This window comes from Chiloscyllium punctatum, chromosome 37, assembly GCF_047496795.1.
Source record: "Chiloscyllium punctatum isolate Juve2018m chromosome 37, sChiPun1.3, whole genome shotgun sequence".
Classification (NCBI taxonomy): Eukaryota; Metazoa; Chordata; class Chondrichthyes; order Orectolobiformes; family Hemiscylliidae; genus Chiloscyllium; species Chiloscyllium punctatum.
This window is the reverse complement of record NC_092775.1, coordinates 48,706,080-48,725,327: the sequence shown is the minus strand read 5'-3', so window position 1 is coordinate 48,725,327 and position 19,248 is coordinate 48,706,080. Positions and strand designations below refer to the sequence as shown.

Below are 19,248 nucleotides of genomic sequence, written 5' to 3'. Positions count from 1 at the left end.
TATGGTGCAGGTGGTACCTGAACCCATGCCCCTGGTCCAGGGATAGGGTCATTACTACTTCACCACAAGAGAAATATGTATCCATTTTTGTACTGAGCAAGCCAGCAGTCTATATCTGTAGCATTTTTGAAACACAGTTCAGAGAGTTGCTAGGTGTCAATATTCCAACAATTATTCCTGCCCAACAATTTTGAAATGGGATTATTGTAATGTATTCAACAGGCCACTCAGGACAGTACAGGAGTCAGTGTAAAGGAATTCAAAGGTCACAAGCAGTTGGGTAAAGGGGCAGAACATAGATTCCACATTAGGAGTGCTGTCCTTTTAGCCGAACTGCTGAGAAACCAATGAACTACACAGATTCGAGAAGTGAGGAGTGAAGAGTTGCAGGATGGCTCTGTGCTGGCATAATACTTAGAAGGAAGTTCTAATAATTAGCAGGCAGATAGGTGTTGGAGTCAATACTCACAGAGATCCCGGTGAGCTAAGAAAGTGGGAAGGTTATTCAAATAGCGCAGAGACAAACCGTGAAGGTTTCAACAGAAATCTATAAGCACTGATGGTTTAGTATAGCAGAGTCTATGCATTGCAAAATCCACAGGCAATACTTGTTGGATAAAAGGATCTCAGAAAAATCCAGAAGTATTACCCACTTTGTGAAGTTTACTTAGTGACAATCAAGTCACTCCTCGCTCTTCCAAATTCCAGTGTAAATAAGCCCAATCTGTCCAGCCTTTCTTTATAGAAAAATCTGTTTATTCCAGCTAATCTGTTAAATTCAATCTCGTAAATCTCTCTCTGTACTGCTTTCAATGCATTTATATCCTTCTTTAAATACGGAAAAATAACGTTCTGTGGGAGAGGTGATGGCTTAGTGGTATTATCGCTGGATTGTTAATCTGGGGTTTGAATCCCACCATGGCAGATGGTGAAAGTTGAATTCAATAAAAATCTGGAAATAAGCTTATGATTACCACCATGTTGGAAAACCCCATCTGGTTCACTCTTGCCCTTTAGGGAAGGAAACTGCAATCCTTACCTTGTCTGGACTACATGTGACTCCAGACCCACAGCAGTGTGGTTGATCTTTAACTGTCCTCTGGAATGGGAATTAAATGCTGGCCTAGCCCTCATCCCATGAATGAATAATAAAAAAACAGAGAGAGATGTGGTCTCACCAATGCCCTGTATATTTGAATACCATCCTTCATTTTATATTCATTTCTTTTTGTAATAAAGGTGAGCAGCCTATTAATCTTCATGATTACATGCTTTACTTGTATAATAATTTGTTTTTACTCAAGCACTAGAACATCTAGATGCCTCTACACCTTGGAATTCTGCCATCATTCCCCATTTTTATAATGCATTGATTGCTTATTCTTCTACCAAAAGAAATAATTTCACTTTTTCTCCATATCAAACTCCATCTGCAAAATTGTTACTTGTTCACTGAAACCATCTACTAATTAATATGCAACCTCCTTATATCCTCTTAGCAACCTGTTTTCTTAGCTACCTTTGTGTCATCTGCATACTGAAACACAATACCTTTACTTCCCTTACCAATGTCATCAATACAAATTATTAAAAAAATTGAGGTTGACTCCACAGGACCCCACTCATCGTATCCTGTCCATCAGAAAAAGGCCCAATTATGCATTCTCTATTTTCTGCCAGTCAGCCAACCACCTATCCATAACAATAAGTTACTCCTATTGTGTTTCTAGTTTGTGTAATAACTTTTAATATGGTACGTGGTGAAATCAAAGAATGGAATGTCAATGGGCTCTCCTGTATTCAAAACACGTTACTCCTTAAAAAGAATTCCAGTGAATTGGTTAACCATGGCTTTTCTTTCACAAAACCGTGCGGACTCTTTCCAAATATGCTGAGGTTTTCTACGTGCTCAGCTTTAATCTCCTGAATGATCAAATTTAACGCTCCGCCTTTGACAAATAGCAGGCTAATCCTCCTTTGTTTCCTGCTTTCTGCCTCCCTATGTTCTTGAATAAAGGGGTTTGTATGGAATAAACATTTTGATTTTAAGGTGCAAAAGGAACTGGAATATGGAAATCTTTGGACATTCTGGCTTAGAAAGTGGTTTTACCAAGTGATTTCTGGGAGCCGCGTTCAGCAGTAATTATGAAAAATTAAAGCTGAAGAGTATTGTGGTTCACCTGCTTTCACAAAAAAAAACTGACTTGTGGAAAGAATGCAAGTCTTAGCTTTTTGAGAGAGATAAATGATGGGTCTCATTGCATCAAGTACTACCCAAGCTGGTAGAAGTAGTTCTGTGGTGAAGGTTGCCTAGAAACAGCCATCAGGAAGGTCTCTGTTTCCATGCACACCAAGGTGTGTCAGTTGAAGGAAAACCTCCAAGAAGCAGACAGTAAAATCTCTCTCTTGATCCTGAAGAATGAAGGAATCTTATGGTAGAAAAAGCTGCAGGGATTTCTTAGTAAAGTGTCTTCTGGGAGGTCAAGAATGTTCCAGAAATGAACACCTTAAACTCTGAAAGCTGAACTGTTACTTCCATTCAAATACCCAAATCTGATTGATTCTCATCTAAGCTGAAATTTGATTTGTAGGTCCCATTCATTCTGCTACTTTAAGCACTGTGATCTCAATGATAAAAAAACCGATTGGATCACTAAGTGTCTTCCTATTTGTTTTATCCTTTGAACTTGGGCCTTGCGTTTTCTGGATAGTTGGCTGATAGGAACATCCAGTGCAAAATCCCAAAACCATTATATTAGTTCTCCACTCAGACAAAACCCGACAATACAGTAAAAGAAAACTAAGAATGAAACTGACATATCATTGCTATTAGTATAAATTTAATTGTCTCACCCTTTTTATTGGCACATGCCACATTCAAAGAGTATTTAGATGTGTACTTGCTAACAAGACTATGGTCCAATTGTGCTGGAAAATGGGGTTAGAAATAGTTAGAGAACACAGACACTATGGGCCAAAGGGCTCTCTGTCTGTTCCATGATTGAGACATGCACAGGCTTCAGGGTTTCAGATTAGCTTCAATGTAACCACCAAAATGAAAAGCTTGTTTCATTGACAAACTACCACAAACAAATCCGGCTGAGGATTAGTTATTTCAGAGTACAGAATGACTGCAATCGATTTCATATTTTAAATAAATGTAGTTCTGACTTTAAATTGCAGCAATGCGGTGAGAAGCTACGGGATGATCTATAATGGTGCAAAGTAAACCACTGTGCACTAGATTGCTACTGATTGCCAAGTAACTGTAATAAATTCAGAAAGTATGATCATTCTGCATCTTGTGTATGAGGTAATGAATTTAGTTTAATTTATTTGTTAAGTGACCTCTAATTATTGACTGTGTTGTCAATTTTAAAAGCTTTCCATTACCTTCGTCAATAATTGTTGAAAATCAACTGATAAACTACTTAGTCAGGCAGCAAATCCTTTTGACAAATCCATATTGATATACCATATAACTGGTTCAGTATTAATAACAATGTGTAATATCAAGTTAAGAACGAAAGTGGATTGTGTCAAAATTAACTATCAGTCAGATGAATATCTAAATATCTATTTATTTAGTACGGAGCATCTTCCTGAAGTAACTTTTTGAATAAGAGACATTGGGAAAATATGATTTTAAGTCCAAACGTTTTTACTTTTGAAATCAAGATGAAAATGGATGTTTCCCGAAGGACAACGGTATTTCCCAGTCAATGTAGTTTCAAACTATCCCAGTTCAGGAGATATCCAAGCATCAGGATATAACATAGTAGCATAATCTTTCAACAATGTCAAAAAAGCATAAATAGAGACCAAACATTTAGTCAAACTTAAAAATCAAAATATCCCCTGACCGGTTGGTATGAAAATTCAACAACTGGTCACCAGCAGAATTTTACTAATTCTTGAAGTTGATCTTCTATTTTATCTAGATCAAGAAGCCCTAGTAAAATTAAAGCCAATTGGAATCAGAATGAAAAGGTTCACAGACTGGTGCAAAGAAGGATGGTTGTGGGAGGCCAGTTATTGTAGCCCAAGAATATCACTGCAGAGCTCCTCATTGCAGCACCCTTGGTCTAACAGTTTTCAGTTGTTTTGTTAATGATTTTTCCTTCATAATAAAATCAGAAACAGAGGTTTGTAACTGTACAATATTCAATTCTATTTGCAATTCCTCAAATAATGAAACAGTCCTTGCCCACATAGAGCAAGATTTACCAGTCCATGCCTGAATGTTATCAAGTAATATTAACTTAACAATGGCAGGTCTCCACCAAGAAAAACGGTAATTCCTTCCTTGGGACCTGATGACATACTGTCTCTGAATCTCTCATTATCAACAGCAACATCCTGGAGGTTAACACTGACCAGAAACTTCAGGGGACAAAAAGGTATAAATTGCATAGCTTATGGTTACAACTCACACCCTGTTTTCCCAAAGTATGCCTACCATCTACAGAGGAACCTCAATTATCCAAAGGACACGGGCAGGCAGTATTTCAAATTTCAGATAATCAAATGCCGGATAACGTAGATTAATCAAGCATCGGGACTTTGCGATCTTGCCGGAAAATCAGATATTCAGATAATTGCATGCCAAATAATCAAGGTCCCTCTTTACAAGGCACAAGACTGCAATGTGATGAAATACTCTTCATTTGCATGGACAAAGGCTCCAATAACACTTCAAAAGCTGACACATACAGGACAAGGGACATTATATATCTAGAGACTCCAGTGCACTGATGCATGTGTACACCATCTGCAAAACACACTGCCATAGTTCTTTAACAGCATTTTTATAAATTCATGACCTCCATTTTCTAGAAGGACAAGGACAGCAGCTGCATGGGAACAGAATGCCTCCAGGTTATGCAATATCTGTTGGTGTGGACTTGATGGACTGAAGGGCCTGTTTCCATGCTGGAGGGAATCTAATCTAAAGAAAAAAAAAAATCACTTTCTTCACTCTCAGAGGCCATGCCAGGACTTTTGGGCAATCTAACTGCATTGCAACCCTGACCACATTGATCGCAGCAATTCAAGAAAGTGGCTCACTGTGACCTCCTTAAGGAACTGGCAATACTGTCCTTGCCAGTGACACCCACTTCCCATAAGCAAATGAAATAAAATCCGTCTTTTTTTTCCCAAGCATGCCACTTGACGCAGTTCATAAAGAAAGGTGAAATATGGAGCAGGGTGGGGAAAGAACACAACCAAACATGAAAAACTTAATCTCTGTAAGTACCTTTAACAGTGACCAGTCATTAATCAGGCTGTTTTCCTTCAACCAAATTGTTATTTGCGATGAATTCAATCAAGTTGGAATACTCTAGACAACATCAGCTGAATTGGTTTTGATCATAAATCACTCACAGTCTACAATTTCAGAATTAACAAATTGCAACTAATATCATAAAACAGGAAGATATACCACAAGACCATCCATCTAAAAAAATTCTGACCACATCACTATAGATAGTTCATCATAATATGATGGTTGCATTCTTATGCGACCTTGCACGATATAAAAATTATACAATAAAAAGTAGCACCTAAAAAGTGTTGGCAATGGAATCGCATAAAGCCAACACAAATTTTAAAAGTTTGTGCTTTAGAAACACCCTCCCCAATTATCGATCTTGTTACAGCCAATTCACACCGACAAAATGTGAACTCTAGCGGAACGACCTGTACTTCGATCTAGTTTGTGAAGTACACTAACAATAGAGTACAAAATAACACTTGATAAAATGTGTACAGAATAACCTTGGTTATCCGAGCATCAATTGTCCGAATTTTGGATTATCTAAGCAAGATCTCAAGGTCCCATAAAAACTTTATTTAAATAAAAGCACAACAAGACCTGGGCTGGTGGCGGGAGCAGGAACAGGATCACCACGGGACCCTGTTCCTGCTATTGCTGCCGCCACGAGAACCCTGATCAGTTATCTGAACAATCAGTAATCCAAACAAAATACTCCCTGCCCGTCTCATTTGGATAATCAAGGCTGTCCTGTAAACTGATACAAAACTTTGGAAGAATTGGGTGTCTTGAGAGTTGGGTTGACAAGAAACATCACTGAAGTATCAATTTTTCTGTTTTATTAAGAGGAGCTATTATTACTAATCCTGCATAATGACATTTTTAAAAAAAAATCAGAGGAATTACAGGAGAAATTTTAACATGAAAATTTCTTCGGGCACAGAAAATCCCCTCCCAGTCCTACAATCACTACACCATAATACCTAATCCACTCCTCCAACACCGGTCTTATGCACCAGGCCTAATTCTAACCCTAATTCTTTGACTTTCAGCAGTTAGACTCTGCAGTCGAAATTCCTTCGAAAAAGCCCCCTGCTTTTTCACTTCTTTCTCCACCTTTAAGATCCTCCTTTTTGGTCAAGGTCATTGGTTACCCCTTCCTGATATTTCCTCCAGTGACTCAGTGGCTCTTTTCATGCAATTGCACCCTGGCAAAGCAAATATACATAACATAAATGTTGACAAGATTGATTCAATGCAGAAATTGAGAGATTTACAATTGAAAGATATTAAGTCTAACAAGACTTAATATGCCACTTGCCAAACTGGCTAACAAGGCCAGAGTCATTAGCTCACTTGTCAGCATGATACCAAAACAGGGCACATCAAGCAGGTGTTGCTATTGCCATGCACCTGCTGTTCTTGTCTTTCTAAATAATGAAGGTCATGGATTTATAAAATGCTATTAAAGAACCTTGGCAGTGCATCCTGCAGATTGTGCACACATGCAGCTATGCACTGGAGCCTGTAGACATATCATAGTTACTCCAATCAAATCATTGCTTGCGAGCTGAAAGCCAAATTACAGGACTAAAGCGTGTCCAGGCTATCTCAAATTACCCAGGAAGGGCAGGCATCCTAAGAATGTAAAAGGTGAGTCTATATTTCATACTGCTACTGGGCAATAGCAACCAGAGTGGTATTCATTTTTTACTAACAGAAAGTGACCATCAAGCCAAAAAAGGCATTCTGCCTACCATGTAAATGATTCATGTGTTATAAATATTTGATTGACAGTGCAATTCCAGATATAAAAGGTCATATATCCCAACTAGTGGATCATATCAAACAGCACACTCTTATGGATGCTTACAATAGGCAATGTGCTGACTGTCCTCAAATAGCCCCTGCTTGCACAACTCATAATATAGTGTATAATTTCAATTCCACATTTTCACTGCACATTCAGGTTTGTTCAGCAAGTGCTAAGAGTTTATAATAACAACTGATTTAAGAAGCAGTATGCTTTTTTAATAAAAAAAACCTGGCTCTTCAAAATATGGAAGCAAGTGTGATGAAGCTGCTCCTTTAACAAGGTTATGCAGTCCTTGGCTTTTTTTCTCCAGAGGGGTCGTAAATGACAGACTCCAAAATGTCTGGGGTTTGAAGGATTTTACGGCCAATTTGATAAGGGCGTGGGCCAGTTCTCCCAGCTCAGCTTTACTCTGGCTTGTTTTTTTTAAGCAGTACTGTAAAGAAAGGCTGCTGGACCTAAAGCAGCAGGTCCAGCCTGGTCCCCTCTCTCTCTGACTTCTATCTTCTAAGATGATGTGTTTGATTTTACCTTTTGTGCCCAGGGATGTTTATGGGGATTGTTGCAATGATGTTGTTGGAACAACATCATTAAATTGGGACGATTTGTTGTGTTTTCAGAAAGGTTAATTTATTCAGTATTCTGTTTACTGTTGTTTTTGTTTCATTGAGTAATCTTGTAATTAAATTCTGTTTTATTCAAACTAAGTGGTTTGACCAGCTGATTCTCTCCTGGAATATCCACTTCACACCTGCTTAAAACAACTGGCAAAGTTAGGGTCTGGGTTACCTTCTTGAAATATTTTGAGTGTGGCTTGGTCCATAACACAACCTTTTAGGATTTGTTAACTCAGTCTGCTGAGGCCAGTGTCACGTGATAATCCACTGCACAGCTCCATTAATCTGAAGAATCCCAAATAGGGTTTAATGTTTGCCTGTACTATCAATTACTCCAATCTTCATCATTTCAAGATGACCAAGTATTCACCTTCAAGTGATACCAAGGAAGCCAAGCTTACACCATCAACAGTCTTATACAGTCACAGCACCATGTTTTTTGCACCAGCATACAACTACACCCAACCAACTCCAATCACAAAACTTGACAACATTTCTGATACGTACAATAATACAAGTTTTGAATACAAATTTGGTTTGCTTAGGACAGGTTTGGATGATAAAAGATAATAATGATGGACTCTGCAATCTGTTGTATGGAGGAGTGCAATATCAACTGTTTGATAGTCAATCCATGGCATTTTGTGATATTCTGTAAATACTGATAGCAATTTTTAAAAAAAAGTTTTTCAAAGGATATTGACATTGCTGGTAAACCAAGCATTTGTTCCCCACCTCAAATTGCCCTCAAGTAGCTTGTTTGGTTATGCCAGTGGGGAAAATTCTTGAATCCATTATCAAGGAATTTATAGCGAAGCATTTAGAAAGCAGTGGCAGAATCAGATAGAGTCAGCATTGATTTATGAAGGGGATTGACAAATCTGTTGGAATTCAGTGAAGATGTAACTCGTAGTGTTGACAAGGCAGAGTCAGTCGATGTGGTGTACTCGGACTTTCAGAAAGCATTTGTCAAACTCCCGCATAAGAGATTATTGTGCAAGATTAATGCGCATGGGATTGGGGGAAATGTATTGAGATGGATAGAAAACTAGTTAGCAGGGAGGAAACAAGGAGTGGAAATTAATTGGTTCTTTTCAAATTGGCAAACAACAACTAGTGGAGTGCAACAGGGATTAGTGCTAGGATCCCAGCTATTCATAACATTTATTAATGATCTAAATGAGGGAACAAAATGTAACATCTTAAAGTTTGCAGATGACAGCATGTTGGGTGGGAGGGTGAACTGTGACGATGTCCTTCGGCATGATCTGGACATGATCTGCAGAAGTCCTTCGGCATGATCTGGACAGGTCGGTGAGTGGGCAAATCATTGGCAGATGCAGTATAATTTGGATAAATGTGAGGTTATTCACTTTGGAAGCAAAATCAAGAAGGCAGATTACCACCTGAATGGCTGTAAATTGGGAGAGGGGAGTGTGCAGCAGGACCTGGGAGTCCTTGTGCACCAGTTCACTGAAGGTAAGCACGCAGGTGCAGCAGACAGTAAAGGTGGCAAATGGTATGTTGGCCTTCATTGCGAGAGGTTTTGAGTACATGTCCAGGGATGTGCTGTTGCAATTATACATAGCCTGGGTGAGGCCACACCTAGAATATTATGTGCAGTTTTGGACTCCTTTCTGAGGAAGGATACTCTTGTTCTCGAGGGAGTGCAGTGAAGGTTTACCAGGCCGATTCTAGGCATAGTGGGACTGACATATGAGGAGAGATTAACTAAGTTAGGATTGTTTTCACTGGAGTTCAGTTGGGTGAGTGGGGATCTCAGAGACTTATAAAATTCTAACAGGACTAGACAGGAAGGTGCAGAGAGGATGTTCCTGATGGTACGTGCATCCAGAACCAGAAGTCACAGTCTGAGGATTTGGGGTTGACCATTTAGAATAGTGAGGAGGAGACATTGTTTCACCCAAAGAATGGTGAGCCTGTGGAATTCATTACTATAGGAAGGAGTTGATGCCAAAACACTGAATATATTGAAGAGACAGCTCAACATAGCACTTCGGGCGAATGGGTGTAACGGTTATGGGGAGAAAGCTGATTTAGGCTATTGAGTTGGACGATCAGGCATGCTCATGATGAATGACGGAGCAGGCTCGAAGGGCTGGATGGTCTCCTCCTGCTTCTGTTTTCCTACATTTCTATGTCTGTCTGGAATCACATATATGCCAGATCCAATAACAAAGATAGAGCTATTGGTGAACCAGATGGGATTTTAGAAAAATCACCACTGTTCACCATAAGATTTTAATTCCAGATTTGTAGTAATTACATCTAATTTCACTAGCTGCCATGGTGAGATTTGAACTTCAGGAATACTAATCTAATTAGTGACATGTATATTAATCCCCTGTATATTAACAGTATTAATAAAACAAGGATTAAGGTAATTCATTGGGAATACTTTGTCAATTGGCCAACAGCAACACTAATGACTATAAACCAGACAGAGTAGAATATAATAGGTGCTGGAAAATTGAAACTAAAATAACAAACAATGCTGGAAAAGGAAGAAATAAAGAGAAGCCTGTAATTGGCTGGAGAGTGGGGTGATTAAATGACGTAAGTCCTTAGCTTTGTAACTACTTATAGATCCATATGACATCTAGTTCTGAAGAAAAATCATCTGCCTCAAGCATTAAACTCTGTTTCCCATTTCACCAAAGTTACCTAACCTATGTTTTGCTGGTATTTTCTGTTATCATGTCAAGATTAATGGTTGCCTGGCAACTACAAGAGCTGGTCACTCTGGGTTGCCTCTCAATAGCAATTTTTAGTTCTTTGACGTTTTTATTTTTCTAATTATTCCTAACTTGTTCATTTTGATTTTGCTTTCAATACCCAGATCTATTCAATTAATTTGGGTTTCTTCTTCTTGGCTTACAATTTTGCCAATTTTTATTTTAAAAACTTTCCCATAAACATTAAGGAAATCTCACACTTTACAACAAAGCGCAAAAACATTTTTTTTTTAGGATGGCAAGATTCCTTTATACCTGCAATAAATGTATAATTCTATGTACAATCTACACGACTCTTTTGTTTTTCATACTTACTCTAGCTTCTGAATGAGCTGAAATTTCTCATTTGAAATTAAAACTGAGATCTCGCAAAGTGCATGGGTGTAAAAACAAAACACATAAATGCACAGATTCCATGTCCAACAATCCTCTAAAGGATTTTAATCATGTAAAACTTTAAATTCTGATTGTGCCCATCTTCTATTGATTTCACTACTGCATGAAATTCAAGAAGAAGGAGTTGAAGCAAGGCAAACTGTTCCCTCTAAAAGATACACTCACTTTTCCCTCAAACATCTAACACAGAAGCACAGACTACTTAAGGGCATTAGCATTTCAAGACTGCATCACCATTCACAATATGGTCATGGCTATCGGCACTTTCTCCCCATACCCTTTGATCCCTTTAACCATAAGAACTAGATCAAACTCATTCTTGAAAACATTCAACGTTTTGGCCTCACCAGTTTACTGCAGCAGAGAATTATACAGATTCACCATTGTCCATGTGAAGAAATTTATCCTTGTCTCAGCCTTAAATGGCCTATCCTTTGTCCTTAGACTGTCAGCCCTGGTTATCAGAAATATCCTTCTATCTAGTCTGTTAATTCAAAAAAGTGCTATACAATTAAACACACAATTTTTCACAGCAACAAAACAAAAATCCTGTGCAATTTACAACACAGGAGTCATGTCAAAAAGCAGAAGTTTTAACATTTGTTATATTTTAAACCAATAATTTATTGATCACAAATTGCTGCAGCGTGTTAAAAATCATAACCTGAGAACACCATGAATATTATCATTAGTATCAGCAAATTCCTGACATATACACTGATACAAAAGCAAACAATAACTGTTAAACTACCTATTAGAGATGGCTCGGAGATGCCGGTGTTGGACTGGGGTGTACAAAGTTAAAAATCGCACAACACCAGGTTATAGTCCAACAGGTTTAACTGGAAACACACTAGCTTTCGGAGCACTGCTCCTTCTTCAGGTGGTTGAGCAGCGCTCCGAAAGCTAGTGTGCTTCCTATTAGAGATGGCTGAGGGAATCCCTGATGGACTCGACCTGTAAGCCTCTCTTGGTTCGTCCTGGAGATCGTACTCTGTGGTAGTCTGGAATATAAAACTCTTACAGACAGTTTAGTTTAAATTATTACCTTTATTTACCAATAGCATCAATGTTACACTATAACATAGATACCCACAAGCGAGGCTTGACCTAAGGTTCTAAAACCATTAGCAGAGTAGTGATACCAGCTCTTACCCCTAAGAGCTCTCTCAGGCTACCCTCCTTATTGTTGCAAACAAGCTGTCTTTACACAGAATTTGGTATTAAAATTACAAAAAATGCCACGTGTCCTTAAATCAGATAAGCAGCAATAAAATAGCAGAAGTTTGCAGAGGAAGACAAACTCATTTACAGGTCTGTGTACATCTGACTAATTAAGCTACATGCACATCAAAGTGGGTACCTTGATCAAGCCAGGCCCCAAGTGGCTGCCTGCTTTGGATGGATAAACTTCCCTTTTAACAGTATATCATAATGAGGGACTAATCTAAACTATGTGGAAAGGTCATGAGGTAACCTTGCTCAGCTAACATGTCGAGTATCACTGTCCTAAAAAAATGGCATTTTCTTTTAAAATCATCTTAGATTCCCAGAATGCAAATGAAGTTCATAACTTCTTCGCTCAAATCAGACCACAAAGAGTTCATCTTTCCACCATCTTCTGTCCTGTCTGTCAGTCTCTCTCTCTCTCTCTCTCTCTCTCTAACCCTTGAACCTTTCAGTCAATGAATATAATTTACAGAATAATGTTTTCGCTCTCTCACTCACACATGAACACCTTCCAACTTCCTTATTACGTCAGATTCAGCCTTCATGTTTTCCTAACCTGTAAGGGTAATGAGACATTCACATTCCAGAACAGTCAAGATGAGGAAGCTGAGCTTCATAAACTCAAATTTGCTCAGTGTGAAATACATGAAAACATATCAGAATTGTTCTATTATGTGCATATTCCATTCAGCTTATTAAATTACAAGTTCTTTTCCTATTGAGTATGAGTTATGTTAAGAGTCTTCAATATAACCAGAATTTTTAGTTATCAAATATCCAACAGTGAAATATGCATGCCTTCAGTCCCCGGAGTGAGAAGGAAGTACTGCCACACATTCCACAAGTGAACAAATGTTATCACCTTATTTACATCGATCCATTGACACGAAGAACAGATGTCCCCAATTCTTCTGAATAAATGCCGCCCCTCCTCCTCCCCCGGTCAAGCACTTTCCGCAATTCCTTAGCAGATGTGTAATATGCAAGGCTACAAGCTTTCTCATAACTTCTGCTGAAATAAAATTGTATTTCAAATGAACTAGAAAAGTATATTTTTGATTCATGCTTACTTTTCCACATTTCAAGCAGTTCTTGTGTTGGTTTCTTTCTCAAATTCCTAAGATGGAATTGTCAAACAATTTATTTATAGTAAGGTTACATCCCACAGTCTATATTCAGTATGTAAATGCATTAATGAAAAATGATAGCTGCTACCATGCTAGAAGCCAGAAGTATAAACAAATGCTACGGGTTGTGGGTAATATCCGGCAAATATTGACTATAAACAAAATATGATATAAATATTTATCCTAACATACAAATATACATCAAGCAAGAATCAATTCGACTACATAGATTGTGGCACCAAATAACAAGCTCAGGTATTAACCTGTATCTAGTTCACAGTGGCACAGTAAACAAAAACAATGAATAGCCACAAAAAAGTGCAACATAAAATTTACAAAATCAATATCTATTCACTGGTTTTCCATTTGGGTACTTTTAGGCTCGTTGTACAATGCTTAAATTTAAAATGCTAGTGTCCTCCAGTAACTTGTAGCACAAGTATACCAGTTATAATGTCAAAAGCAACAAGAAAACTTGAGATAAGGGAAAAAGAGGACAAGTTATATACTATAATATTCCTGACGAAGAGCTTATGCTCAAAACATCACTTTTCCAGCTCAGCAGATGCTGCCTGACTGACTGTGCTTTTCCAGCATCACACCTTTTGACTCTGAAAGTTATATGACACTGCTATCTTGAATTAAGAGTGACTAAGGATCATTAATTTAAAACTTATCACTAAGTGAAAAACTGCTTGAGAAATATTTCTATACTTTTTAAGAATGATGACTGACAACTCAGAGTTGCTGATGCAGAGACAAAATACATGATAGAGAGGAAAACAAATGAGAGGGAGTTCAATATCTTTAAATTGTTCAAAAAACCATCGGTCCAAAGTGTCCTTCTGTCTTGTGAATATTTTAATCAGTCTGTTTAGAAATTTTAGGCTCCAGAAGAGTGTCATGTCAGACTTGAACCCAGACCTGCTGGTTCAGAATTGGGGACTCTACTAGTGTACCACAAGAACCCAAGTCCATCTGTCTTGCAACTTTCTGTGGTTCAAGACCGCCATTTCAACAAAACTCTAACATCACGATGTGTTTATTTCAATTTCTAGATTCAGTGCAAACTCATCACTTACCAATAAAATGCAATTTTATCCCCCAGGGCTTTCTCGTTGACATTTCTGTCCAACATATTGTAACAAATGTTGGTGGACGCACCTTCCATCCATTTGATGTAAATTTTGCCTTTCGTGCTATCAAAGTTATAATCGAAGAAACTGCCAGTTTGGGGAGTTTTCCAGTAAAACTCTTTCGCGATTTTCCCCCAGAACTCTGCACAAAAAATTAAAACATGTTTTCTTTAAAAAAAATTGCAGCACAATGTATTTTGACAAGTGTTTCTGCTAAAATGAGATATTGGATTGGGTAAACATCTCTGGCAATACTGCACATTAATCATCAACGATATCAATTTTTGATTTCTTTTGGCGTAACGCCTTCGAAATATGTACATAAGTGTTAGATTTCAAAGCATGGTATCTTTGCAGCCAATTTCAGCTTAACACTGATCTCTCCTTAGACTGGAAGGGTGCAGAGGCGAGACTCGCCTTTAACACTCAATGACACGCGGAAATAAAAATTAATATCTGCATGCTCAAATAACACAGATGGGCGCTTCACAAACATGGGAAGAAGTGCCAAAAGGCCCTGTTACCTGGGAACAGGCCTCCTCGAAATGTCAAATTCAACACTTCCCGAACACAACAAAACGTAGTACAAATATGAAATGACACGGCTGGCGTGAAGCATAAATAACGTGCAGCACACGCTACCTTCCGGGTTCTGTATGGACTGTAGGTAAAGATCCCTGTACTTTTGGAAATTCGAGACATGAGCTCCATTAGCAACTTCGGGAGCAGGGTGATAGACGTCTTTTTCAACAGGTGTCTTGTCAGGGATCATGGTGGCTGGCATAGAGGGAGGCGGCTGCGCTGAGCCGATCGCCGCTGGAGAGGAGGGAGAAAGCTGTCCCGGCGATGAGAGCCGGGATGAAGGCGATAGACAGAGCCACAGAGCGAGCAGGAAAAGCACACAGCCCGAGTCCCTGGGCTGACCAAGCCCCGCCCTTGCCTTCATTGGCCGCATCCCCACCAATCAGCACCCGTTTCCTTTCTATCCGCGCCCACCAATAGCGCTGCAGGGATCCGAGAGCTCAGGCCAATCGGAGCCCAGCGCGTGCGGCATGCGGCTACAAAAATCCCTGAAGTATCAAGTCCGGACATCAACGCGGAAGTTCAGATCAGCCAGACTTGCTCTAGCTTCGTCGGAGGGAATCCAGTGTGTGAGGCCTTTCAGCCACTGGGTGGTGAGGGGGCTGCTCGTTTGTACAACGCAGACTGGAAGAAGGAAGTGAAAGTACTGCAGCCACATTTGCAGACAACGCAAAAACAGGTGGAAAGGCAGGTTGTGAGGGATAAAAGTGGTTTGCGGAGAAATATTGATGGTTTGAGTAAATGGGCAAGAAGTTAGCAAAAGAATATAATGTAAGAAAATGTGATGTTTATTTTGGTCAGGAAAAACAAAAGAACAATAACGTTTAAATGGAGAAAAAAAACTGCAGAAAACTGTAACAGTAATTTGGAGGCACTTGTGCACGAAATACATCTAGCATACAGGTGCAGCAGGTAATCAGGAATGCTATTGGGATGTAGGCCCTTCAAGAGAGTTGGAGTATAAAGGAGCCTAACTGCAACTGTATGAGATGTCGTGAGACCTTATTTGAAGTACTATGAGCAGTTTTAGTCCCTTTAGGGAAAGATATTGTTTCATTAGTGGCAGTTTAGACAAGGTTCATTGAGATGATTCTCAGTATAAATGGAATAGTTTATGGGCAAACACTAAATATGGTTGGATTCTACTTACTGGCATTTAGATAACTGAGTGAGATCTCATTGAACATGGTTAAAAATCACATACAGTCCAACAGGTTTATTTGGAAGCACTAGCTTTCAGAGTGCTGCTCCTTCAAGTGGCTGTGGACATTAGAACATAGAACAATACAGTACAGAACAGGCCCTTCGGCCCACGATGTTGTGCCAAACTTCTATTCTAGATTAAGCACCCATCCATGTACCTATCCAAATGCTGCTTAAAGGTCGCCAATGATTCTGACTCTACCCAGAGAGTGGTGGGGGCATGGAATGCGCTGCCCGTGGGAGTGGTAAAGAACCCACCCCTGACATCTTCCCCAATACCTTCCACCCTTCACCTTAAATTTATGTCCCCTTGTAACACTCTGTTGTACCCGGGGGAAAAGTTTCTGACTGTCTATTCTATCTATTCCCCTGATCATCTTATAAACCTCTATCAAGTCACCCCTCATCCTTTGCCGTTTCAACGAGAAAAGGCCGAGAACTCTCAACCTATCCTCGTACGACCTATTCTCCATTCCAGGCAACATCCTGGTAAATCTTCTCTGCACCCACATCTTTCCTAAAGTGAGGCGACCAGAACTGCACACAGTACTCCAACTGTGGCCTAACCAAAGTCCTGTACAGCTGCAACATCACTTCACGACTCTTGAATTCAATCCCTCTGCTAATGAATGATAATACGCCTTCTTACAAACTCTAGCCACCTGAGTGGCAACTTTCAAAGATCAATGTACATAGACCCCAAGATCCCTCTGTTCCTCCACCTGACCAAGAACCCTACCATTAACCCTGTATTCCGCATTCTTATTTGTTCTTCCAAAATGGACAACCTCACACTTGGCAGGGTTGAACTCCATCTGCCACTCCTCAGCCCAGCTCTGCATCATATCTAAGTCCCTTTGCAAACGACAAATGCCCTCCTCACTGTCCACAACTCCACCTACCTTCATATCATCTGCAAATTTACTGACCCACCCTTCGACTCCCTCATCCAAGTCATTAATAAAAATTACAAACAGCAGAGGACCCAGAACTGATCCCTGTGGAACTCCACTTGTAACTGGGCTCCAGGCTGAATATTTACCATCTACCACCACTCTCTGACTTCGACCGGTTAGCCAGTTTTCTATCCAATTGGCCAAATTTCCCTCTATCCCATGCCTCCTGACTTTTCGCATAAGCCTACCATGGGGAACCTTATCAAATGCCTTACTAAAATCCATGTACACTACATCCACTGCTCTACCCTCATCCACATGCTTGGTCACCTCCTTGAAGAATTCAATAAGCCTTGTAAGGCAAGACCTACCCTTCACAAATCCGTGCTGGCTGTCCCTAATCAAGCAGTGTCTTTCCAGATACTCGTAAATCCTATCCCTCAGTACCCTTTCCATTACTTTGTCTACCACAGAAGTAAGACTAACTGGCTTGTAATTCCCAGGGTTATCCCTATTCCCTTTTTTGAACAGGGGCACAATATTCGCTACTCTCCAGTCCCCTGGTACCACCCCAATTGACAGTGAAGACGAGAAGATCATTGCCAACGGTACTGCAATTTCCTCTCTTGCTTCCCACATAATCCTAGGATGTATCCTGTCAGGCCCGGGGGACTTGTCTATCCTCAAGTTGTTCAAAATGTCCAACACATCTTCCTTCCTAACAAGTATCTCTTCTAGCTTACCAGTCCGTTTCACACTCTCCTCTTCAACAATACGGTCCCTCTCGTTCGTAAATACTGAAGAGAAGTACTTGTTCAAGACCTCTTCTATCTCTTCGACTCAATACACAATCTCCCACTACTGTCCTTGATCGGACCTACCCTCGTTCTCGTCATTCTAAGATCATGTTCACAGAATTTCTAGCCAAAGGAGTTGTCATGGTGATGTGATTTAGTAAACAATCTTCGATTAAAACTTTTATCTTTTATAATGGAATATGCTGGTTTCTGTTCTTTGTGTCCAAGTCATTGAAACATGTTGGCATTTGAGAGCTTGATAGGATGTTTCTTTTCATGGGAATCAAGGATGAATGGGTATAATCTCAGAATAAAGGACTCCAATTCAAGACAGATGAGGAGAAATGTGAGGATTTAGAGTCTTTAGAACGCTAGGGAGTTGTGGGGGCAGAGTGCATATGCATATCTAAGGCTGAGGTGGATAGATTCTTAAGCAGTAGAGGAATCATGATGAGAAGGAAAATGCAAGAAACTGGATATCAGGAATGTCAGTTCATCCATGAACAATGGAGCAGGCTCAAGGGTCTGAATGGCCAACCTGTCTTCCTATTTCCTTTGGTCAGCTTTGCAATTGAAGCACTGAAGAGTTGCATCTCATCCTATTATCTATAATTGCCAGATTTTAATAAAAATTCTATCATTATTCATAAAATAAACAACTTTTTTTCTGCAAAGTAAAGGAGTCTGAAAACAGCTAAGTACTAATGAAGGACAATCCTTAGATGTGGGGCAGCTGCTTGAAATCAAAGTAAATCAACAAATAAAAACCTGCCAACTCTCATGCAGGTCAGACCCTCTCAATGGCACTGGAGGGTCATGTCAAGTGAAAAGTTTTTGAATTAGGTCTGAAACTTAATTCTTCTTTCTACAACCCTAGAGGTGCTAAAGGTTACTGGCCTTAAAACATTGGTCAGGATTTTCTTCCTCCTTGAGAGCAAATACAAAAATGCTAGAGGTTTTTGCTGCACTCACACCCTGGATGTTATTGGGGATAGAAAGGATACCTATGCACAAGTATATTAATGGCTGAATCAACAGAAGATCAGTTGAATAATCCAGACACCCTGCAGAATGCTTGTGCATACACTCTCTCCCCTGCTTTTCACCACCAAGCCTCCCCCACACTTTGAAGTATTGGGAAAGGGCCCCTGGCTGGAAGTAGCTGGCAAGGAGGTTGTTGTGAGCAATCCTCCAGGCAGGTTTTGAAGACCTTCCTATCTGGCTGGCCACCAGCTACCCTATGGCAGGGAGTGGTAGACAAGTAGCTATGGTAATTTCAAAAATGAGAAATGAAATTTGATCCAGCCTTGGAGCTCTTACCCAAATTCTGCTCGTTCACAGTTTCTCTCAGTTTGTTTATTGCCTGACCTGTTTAATTTTCAAAATTTCCTTTTTGATACATCAATGAAAGTGGGAACAG

The 19,248-nt window shown here is 39.6% G+C and overlaps 1 protein-coding gene across 4 annotated transcripts in view; it reads right to left on the bottom strand.

The window, feature by feature from the left end:
- Nucleotides 1-15,272, bottom strand: part of LOC140463095 (acetyl-coenzyme A synthetase, cytoplasmic-like) — a 76,869-nt gene extending 61,597 nt beyond the window's left edge. For 2 of the 4 annotated variants that reach the window (XM_072556812.1, XM_072556814.1), the window contains exons 1-2: nucleotides 14,993-15,272; nucleotides 14,297-14,492 (exon numbers count right to left, since the gene is read on the bottom strand). In XM_072556812.1, coding sequence (XP_072412913.1) covers nucleotides 14,297-14,492; nucleotides 14,993-15,134 — 338 coding nt within the window. In that variant the 5' untranslated portion in view covers nucleotides 15,135-15,272. Of the gene's footprint in view, nucleotides 1-14,296; nucleotides 14,493-14,874 lie in introns of all 4 variants that reach the window. The other 2 variants (XM_072556811.1, XM_072556813.1) reach the window with 1 other exon arrangement.
- Nucleotides 15,273-19,248: the final 3,976 nt, after the last annotated feature.